Source organism: Octodon degus, unplaced genomic scaffold, assembly GCF_000260255.1.
Source record: "Octodon degus isolate 3935 unplaced genomic scaffold, OctDeg1.0 scaffold00177, whole genome shotgun sequence".
Taxonomy (NCBI): domain Eukaryota; kingdom Metazoa; phylum Chordata; class Mammalia; order Rodentia; family Octodontidae; genus Octodon; species Octodon degus.
In genome coordinates, this window is record NW_004524753.1 from 1,014,336 (window position 1) to 1,022,828 (window position 8,493).

Sequence of the window (8,493 nt, forward strand, 5' to 3'; positions counted from 1 at the left end):
CGCGGGCACTCGTGGCGGGTAAAAAATTGTCAGCACAGGCTGACTCACTCAACCCTAACTGTGCAAAGAATTAAGTTCTCTGGCTCTCCCGTGGCCTTCCCAAGACTAGCGACGACAGTGCCCTAACTCTACAGCCAGCGGGCGCCTACAGCCCGCAGAATTTCCCAGCGCCGCGGCGCGAGGCTACGCATGCGCAGCTGCGCAAAGACCGTTTCCGGACTTCGGGAGGAAGTGGCGTTGCGTCACTTCCGGCCTCCCTCTAGCTGCCATCTTGGGTCCCCGCGTGTGTGCGCCTAATCTCAGCTGGTCCGCCCGAGACCCCCTGAGCGCCAGCCCTAGTCCCCCGTGCTGCCCCATATCCGCTCCGACAAGGTACAAAAAGGCTTTGGACGCCGGCGTGGGAGGAGGACGGGAGCGGGGGCGGGAAGTTCCCGGAAGGAGCGAGACAGGGAGGGACAGGGCTGAGCTGAGGAAGGCGATGCGACGGACAGGCGCACCCGCTCAGGTTGACTTTCGGGGGCGAGGTCGAGCCAGGGGCGGCTGCCCTGGGGGCGAGGCGACGCCGTCTCTTCCTGCACCTCTCGGCGGAACCCGAGGAGAGGAGCCTCAGGTACCGCGAGGCTTGCGGAGAGCGAGCGGGCCGGGTAGGCCCTGGCTAGGCCGAGGCCGGGCCGGGGCCGGGGCGGGGGTGCTGCCCTTGGCGTGGGGCTGAGCCTCGTGCTGGGCTCGCGGGGGCGGGGAGGGAGCCGCGTGCTCTCGGGGCTCCCCAGGAGCCGAACTCCGGAGCTTTTCGGGGTGGATTTGGGTCCGGGCCTCGGCCTTTGTAAGGCGTTTATTTTGCTCACGTCTGGGGAAGTAACAAGCTTTGAGTGCTGGAGCGATCCAGCCCCTTGCTGAGCATTTCTTCTTTCTCCAGATGAAAGAAACTATCATGAACCAGGAAAAACTCGCCAAACTGCAGGCACAAGTGCGCATTGGTGGGAAAGTAAGTTTTGATAGTTTCTTTTTAGAGTCCGTCTTACGTTTCTGAGAAGTTGGCTTGTCGCTTTGCCACTTGGCGAAAATTCCCAGAGCCAGCACATCCAGGAAGAAGGGCGGCAGAGATTAAACAGATCCAGTGAGAGATACCAGTTGTTCATTCAGAAGGGAAAAGCAAGGAAATAAAATAAGACAAAACATTGGTTCTGTGTAAATAGTGCAGTGTTAACATTGTATAAGTCGAGCAGAAATGTTACCAAGTTTTATTAATAGGAAAAAATGTGTCATTTAAGTTAAATCAGGTCGTTGTGCACACTGCAACTTGTAGTTGTTTTGGTTTAAGTTATACAAAGTCAGTGTTTTGTGTGTGTGTGTGTGTGTGTGTACGTGTACGTGTGTACCATGCTGGGTCTTGAACCCAGCACGTGGTAAGTGAGCACTGAATTGCTGAACCACTTCCTCAGCCCTTTTCTTGGAAAGTGTGTGTGTGTGTGTGTGTGTGTGTGCGCTACTGGGAATCCAACCTAAAAGTTTGAACACTGGAACTACATCCCCAGCCAGCCCCTGCCCCCAGCCCTTTTAAAATTTACTTTGTGACAGGGTTTCATCAAACTCCCCCAGCTGAGTTTAACAGTATAGTCCTCTGTATGCCTTCATTCAGCCCCCACACTGCGCGGGGATTACACGTGTGTACCACCACACCTGGCTATAGTGCATGTTTGCAAGGATATCTAAAGATTGATTCTTTACAGTTCTGTTTTAGAGATAAAGAACAGTGATGTTAGATTTGAATATTCTACTTAAGTGGGTATTTTCTGTTCTGACTCTTATGCAAAAACCGAGGGAGTTAAGGCAACTGTATTTTAAATTAATCAGGTTTTGGTGGTTTTTCCCAGGTGGGGATTCTTCCAGGGTATACTTTCTTCAAGGATATGCTCTTTTGAACTTAGTTTGTGGATTGTTCTCTAAATGCTGTTTAGTTATGTTTTGTATTGTTAGCACATTCCTGCTATTTAACAAGGTGTGGCAGGCAGCTTGTTGAAACAGAGCATGTCTTTACTTGGTAGAACTTGTAAAGAAGTTTTCATACTACAAATTTATTACCTGTTAAAACTTTCCAGCTTTAAGCATTGAATTAGAGTCTCCTGTGAGATTTCCAGAAGTTTAACCCAGATTAAATAAGATTTATTATTTATTAAATTACTGGACTTGCCCAAGTGAATATCCTGATTTTCCCCCCCTTTTGCTAACACCAGTAGTCTTCAAGATCTACACCTGCACGTTAGCATTAGTTATTTGACCTTTTTAAGAATTAAAGAATTACGGACTATCCATTGGATGCCAGAAAAACTCATTTTATTCTTTGTGAGCCATTGTTTGGATTTTCTTTATTGGGCTTTCTGATCATTCAGTGTAGTTTCAGTGCTTTTATCTGCATTACTAACATGATGAGCTTCAGTAAGTAAACTGAACTCTCCATTTATGAAATATGTGGAACCTTCAGGAGGTATGGTGGTTTCTTAGTCTCTTTGGAAGCAAAGTGTCTACATGACCACTTCAGGATGATAATTCAAACTATGTGACCAAAGACAGTGTGTGTGTGTATTAGTCTACTGCTTGTTTCTTCTGTGAAACTATGACGTAAGTGAGCTTTTACTATGGTTAGTCTTGAAAATACACCATTTAAATGTAAAGTTGAACCAGCTATGGTCAGGTAGACCTGTAATCTCAGGCCTCTGGGAAACTGAGCCAGGAGGACTGGGACTGGGCAACAAGTCTATTTTCACAGTGTAATAGGCCTACTATAGTAGGAGCATTCTCAAAATTAGAGATATGCGTGATTTGGCACGGGTGGCACAGGCCTGTGATCTAGCATTTGGGAGGCTGAGGCAGTAGAATCCATGAGTTTGAAGCCAGTCTGCATTGCAAAGTGAGACCATGTCTCCAAAAATAGATAAATAAGAGTTGTGATCATTAAAATGAATTTAAAAAATTTTGACAAAGGTTCAGAGATTGGGACAGTGAGGTGGTTGGGTTGTAGCTTTTCCTTTGTCTTCCACAGCTGGATACTACATCTGTAGCAGTGAACAAAATAGAAGCCTTCATAGAATTTTCACTGTAATGAGAAGAGACATAATGGAATGTATTTGTCTTACAGTAATAAGTTTAATGAAAGAATAGACGATGAGGGGGTTGCTGTGTTACATTGGTAGTTGCAATCTGGTTGGCCTGTTTAAGGAATAGCAAGGGGGTTTATTGGTTGACAAGATATGATCAAGAGCAGTGTAATAAGGGCAGGGCGGACTACGTTGGTTGTCGTGTAGGTTAAGATAAGAAATTCAGGTTTTTACTCTCAGTGGTTTGAAAGTCTGTAAATTCACTTGATTGTTTCATATTCTGTTTTGCTTGTAAATACTGTTTTGGATGTTGATTTTTTCTTTAAGACAAAGAAAAGGTTCTAGATGTGACAATGACGCTTAAGTTAGGCAGACACATGCAACTTGTTTGATCTCACAAGATTAGATGTGACAAAGGATTTTTATATAATCTTTCCTGTTCTAGGGTCCATCTTTAACCTTAGTCTGCCTACTTAACTGCAGAGTTTGTGGTCAGTTTTTTTTCTTACACAGAACCAAAAATCAGAAAAATAGGTGGAAACTGTTCCCATTTTGGAAATATTTGCTGTGGTCTAAGTGTGCTGTTTGCCCTTCCCTTCTCACATTAGGGAACTGCTCGCAGAAAGAAGAAGGTGGTTCATAGAACGGCCACAGCAGATGATAAAAAACTTCAGTTCTCATTAAAGAAGTTAGGGGTAAACAATATCTCTGGTATTGAAGAGGTAAGTGTCAAATTTTGTTGTTTTAATAAGATTTGACTAGAAAATTTGAATATCTATATCTTTCCCTCCGTCACCCCTTTCTCTCCCTCCCTCCCTAGCCCCCCTCTTTCTTTTCTTTCTTAGCTCTGTCATATCATACCAGACTTTGACGTTCTTAGGTTTTTATCCTGTTAACTAGTATCCCCAAGAGATTGCTAGTCTGAAAACCATTGAGTACACATTTCATTCTAGGCAGAATTTTACGTGTACTTGAAAACAAAATACTAGATTAGTTTTGTAGGCGTCAATGTGTGTTTAATAAGACATACTCAGCTTTAAAGGAAACTTTGGTGGGCATTGCTAATTAGTTTTTTTCTTCATAGGTGAATATGTTTACAAACCAGGGAACAGTTATCCACTTCAACAACCCAAAAGTTCAGGCATCTCTGGCAGCAAACACTTTCACCATTACAGGCCATGCTGAGACGAAACAACTGACAGAAATGCTACCCAGCATCTTGAACCAGCTTGGTGCAGACAGTCTGACTAGTTTAAGGAGACTGGCTGAAGCTCTGCCCAAACAATGTGAGTTTCCTTTTGGTTTTACAGGACTTCACTCCTTTAGCAGCACAGTTCTGTGATCTAGAACTTTAAATTGATACGACTCTTTAGGTTTGGAAAGCAAAGTTAAAACCAGTTATTGTAAACAAGGTTTTTTTTTGTATGTGTGTGTGTGTTTTTGCAGAACCGGGGATTGAACTCAGGCCCTTGCACTTGCCAGGGAAGTGCTTATTCCACTGAGCCATCTCCTTGGCCCAAAACAATCCCCCCCCCCCCCGAAATGGGGATTGAACTTAGTCCCTTGAGCTTGCTAGGCAAGCTCTTACTCTACTGAACTATCTTCTGGCCTTTTAAATAAGTGTGCTTGACATTAGTAGCAATTTGTCCTGGTTGCTTAGGGTCAAAGATCTAGATTTTTTATTTCTATTAATCTGGCAATAATAAAAGTGTTGATTTTGGACTTCCTGGTAATGACTTACAGTTTAGAAGTGATTTTAAAAACAAACTATTATACTTAGCATTTCCCTTTATCATTTCTGTGTTCGGAACCTTTGTGATCTTTACTTTAAATACAACAAATTATCCTTGACTGTAGTTACAGGTTTTTGGTCGCATCATCACAGTTGCCAGGGATCTTTTGATGTTTTTAATTACAATCTGTTAGGGTTTCGTTCAGAGCTGGAGGTAGTGGATCAGGGGATGTAACAACTTGACTCTGAGGGGCTTTTTGCTTAAAATTTTGAAGAACAGGAGCACAGAAGCGAGTCAGTATATATAGCTTCCTGTGTACCCATGTTTTTCTAGATGTGGACTCAATCTGCCTCAGTTTATATTGATTGCTACGTGGAAAGATACTAAAAGATTTTAGGCCACCTTACCTTTCAGAATGAAAATAGTCTTTTGAAATAGCCCACCTATACTCAGGAGAGGCCGGTACTGCAAGGTCTTTTAACTCATGTGTAGTCCACATTTTCGTGTGACCAAGTAGTGGCTTATCCAACCCCCCCTTTTGATTACTTTATTTCATTTCAGTAAATGTTTTTGTTCTTGAGGCTTTTTCACTGTAGAGATAAGATTAACAAAATACTATTGTTTGCCTCCCAAGGTAAGTCTTACCAGAATTTGGTAGTGTGGGTTTTATCCCTGGTGGCTCCCTGCTGACCTCACACTGTGTCCAGGCCTGTGTGGGCCAGAGGGATTGGAAGGGTAGTATGGGATTTGTTAGCTGTCACTGCTATTCCAGTGTTCCTGCGCATCAGAGCATCATGTTATTAATCGTGCTACAGGTGAAACCTCAGGTCACTTGTCATGATCGTCAGTTGTAACAACACTTGGCATTTCGTCTGTTATTCTAATGTGGAGGTCACACACATTTTCCTTCTTACAGCTGTGGATGGAAAAGCACCGCTTGCTACTGGAGAAGAGGATGATGATGAGGTTCCAGGTAGGTGCCGCCCCGTGGGTGCTGACAGAGCAAATTGGTGGGCAGGAGGGGATAGGTTAAGGGGACTGGGCTGGAGGGATGGAAACACATGAGAAAAATGTTAAATGACCAAGAGTTTCATTTCTAGTTGTGGCTTGGGTTTAAGATTCCCAAAGAGACATAGAAATCTAATTTAAATTTGGATATTGTTTACTTATGACTTAAACTATCTGGTTATCACATGATCTTTGTTTCCTACTAAAATCTATGAATCTACAAAATTTAATGGAGAATTTGTTTGTTGTTATATCACTTTGTGGTAAAACGAATATGTATTGAGCAAAAGAATCACTTGATTCATAAATACTGCTGTTTCACATGGGCAAGTGTTCACCAGAACCTGAGAACACTACACAGCTACATCATGGTGGTGACTAGGTCTGCTCTCCCACGTTAGCCAGTGTTCTGCATGTTTAAAGTTTAAAGGAATAGAAAGGCTGTGTATATATTATTTGAGCTTGGTGCTTTATATCATTCTCAAGAGTAACGTGATTTTGTATTATATGCCCAAAATCTACAATTGTCAATGTACCAAATGGATAGTGATCTCATTGAAATTATAACAAGTATATATAATACGTTGGAGAACATTTCCTTTTCTGCTGTTAAGATCTGGTCATTTATGGATTTGACTTTTTTCAGACTTTCTACCCTTTTTTCCCCCCCTTAGATCTTGTGGAGAATTTTGATGAGGCTTCTAAGAATGAGGCAAACTGAACTAAGTCAGCTTCTGAAAAAGATCAAACTTGGAAGAAATTACTGGGAGCTGCTATTTTATATTATGACTGCTTTTTAAAATTGTTTTTGTTTATGGATCTGATAAAATCTAGATCTCTAATATTTTTTAAACCCAAGCCCCTTGGACACTGCAGCTCTTTTCAGTTTTTGCTTACATACAATTCATTCTTTGCAGCCAATTAAGCTGGAGAAGCCTGGGAATAAAGTTTGAAACACATTAATAAAATGCTTTGCCTAGTATGTTTTTATTTTTTGTTTCTTTCACACTGATCTGTACACAGTAGGCAAACTTAATTCTTGAAAACCAATCATGATATGTAATGTGGCTGATAAACCCTTTCATTGACTTTAATTAAAGATTTTAAAACAGGATAATATACCAAAGGTGGTATAAAGTTCTCATGTTTGAAAACTTTTCACCAGCCCCTAGTACTTGGATGTTTTATGTGGTATCAGTATATTTTAGGAATATAGAGGATTTCTGTGAGTGAGCAAGCAACTTTTTTCTGGATACTTTTTTATGAGCTTATAGTAAGTGCCTTGACCTCGTTTTCATCCTTATTTTATGAGATAAAAACAGGTATGCCTCTTTTGTCAATTTACCCTGAAGATGAGATTTTTTTTTTTTTTTTTTAAATGCAAGTAGTTAATCTCCAGATCACTTCTTTGTAGGTTATTCTACAAGGTGGTTGAAAAACAATTTTTCTAGTAGGAATGTTCCCGGGTTCACATTGTTTTCCTAAGTGGTAACATTGTAGATAGCGAAGATTCCTTTTAAGAAAGCACACATTAGAATGGCATGTACAGGGTTACAGAGCCTTTTTACAAACCAAATTTGAAATGATTATGCATACACTTGTACACTGTGTCAAAGCCAATTGAAGAAGAATGTACTTGGAACAACAATTCATTGTAAGTCCTTTTTGAAGGTACTGTTGAGCTATATCTGAGTCACTGTCAGTTATGGTGCCACTTATCAAGTGCTCTGTAGACAGTATTTGTGCATTTGTGTTATGCTGAAGCATTTGTTGAGAAGTTTGTGTGTCTTAGTAAAAAGTACCCTTGTCTAGTGATGGCACTCCAGAAGTCCCAGCAAGTGACAGTTAGAAAAGCCAAGTATAATCTCTGGAGTATTTTGGCCAGGGTGGGCCCTGTTGTGTTCTCATTCTTGGGCCCACACTGATGAAGCAGGTGCTCTTCTGGCTACTTCCAGCATTTTGAGAAAAGATGGGATAAAGCTGGTATCCAGTAGAAGTCACATGGACGTGTAGCTGATAGAACCAAGTGGAGGGCAAGGAGTAAAGCTCTGGAGGGGACTTGGGTGCTTAAATTCGCACTGCAGCTGGTCCCTCTGGGCAGGCTTTGGAGTAGTTTGGATTGAGTGTTAAGGTGATGGCAGCATGTTGACCTGCTCACTGGCTGGCATTCCAGCTGTTGGCACTAGATGTATGGGGAAGGGACTCAAGCACAGTGGCTTCCTGCAGGACCTGTCCTTGGGCAGTTTATTCTGTGGTGCTGTCAAAGTTAATTTGTTACGGCCAGTGAGACCTTTCCCCAATAACCTTTAAAAGTATTTTAGGTAATAAGGGTATGTGATAGTGACTTAAGAAAGAGTAGTTTTTGTTTTGTTTCTTTGTAATTCTTCAATAGCGGGGTAGATGGGGTTATGCTGCAGTGGACAAATGACCAAATATTTTAGTTGCAAGGAAAGTTAGTCACGTGTTGGTGGTTTGCCGGTGGTAGGGACACTGCTAAACTCGTGACAGGGAAAAGGTGGCAGAAAGCTGGCTCCTCACCAACGTAAGTTGGGAAGTGATGTGCGTCACTAATGACAAAGTTTCATCAGCCAGCCAGAGTGACAGACATAGTCAAGTCTGACAGCTTTGGGATTGTGAGAGGAGAGCTCTGCTGTTGT

General features: G+C 42.1%; 1 protein-coding gene across 2 annotated transcripts; it reads left to right on the forward strand.

Annotated features, from left to right (window-relative positions):
- Window positions 1-245: 245 nt before the first annotated feature.
- Window positions 246-6,780, forward strand: Btf3 (basic transcription factor 3). Of its 2 annotated transcripts, XM_004643479.2 has the most exons (6): window positions 246-610; window positions 917-985; window positions 3,704-3,817; window positions 4,180-4,381; window positions 5,745-5,801; window positions 6,511-6,780. In XM_004643479.2, the coding sequence occupies exons 1-6, from the start codon at window positions 479-481 to the stop codon at window positions 6,555-6,557; spliced, it is 621 nt and encodes a 206-aa protein (XP_004643536.1). In that variant the 5' UTR covers window positions 246-478; the 3' UTR covers window positions 6,558-6,780. The 2 variants fall into 2 exon arrangements, 1 of the variants encoding a protein (XP_004643536.1); XR_002818576.1 differs by lacking the exons at window positions 4,180-4,381; window positions 5,745-5,801; window positions 6,511-6,780 and having other exon boundaries at window positions 246-372; window positions 3,704-3,722.
- The last annotated feature ends 1,713 nt before the right edge of the window (window positions 6,781-8,493 follow it).

What these genes read in the sequence shown, in the direction of transcription:
- Btf3 (XM_004643479.2), top strand. Translation starts at nt 479, where the DNA reads ATGCGACGGACAGGCGCACCCGCTCAGGTTGACTTTCGGGGGCGAGGT. An exon ending in AAGTGCGCATTGGTGGGAAA is followed by an intron (nt 986 to 3,703) that starts GTAAGTTTTGAT and finishes TTCTCACATTAG; the next exon opens with GGAACTGCTCGCAGAAAGAA. An exon ending in TGAAGCTCTGCCCAAACAAT is followed by an intron (nt 4,382 to 5,744) that starts GTGAGTTTCCTT and finishes TCCTTCTTACAG; the next exon opens with CTGTGGATGGAAAAGCACCG.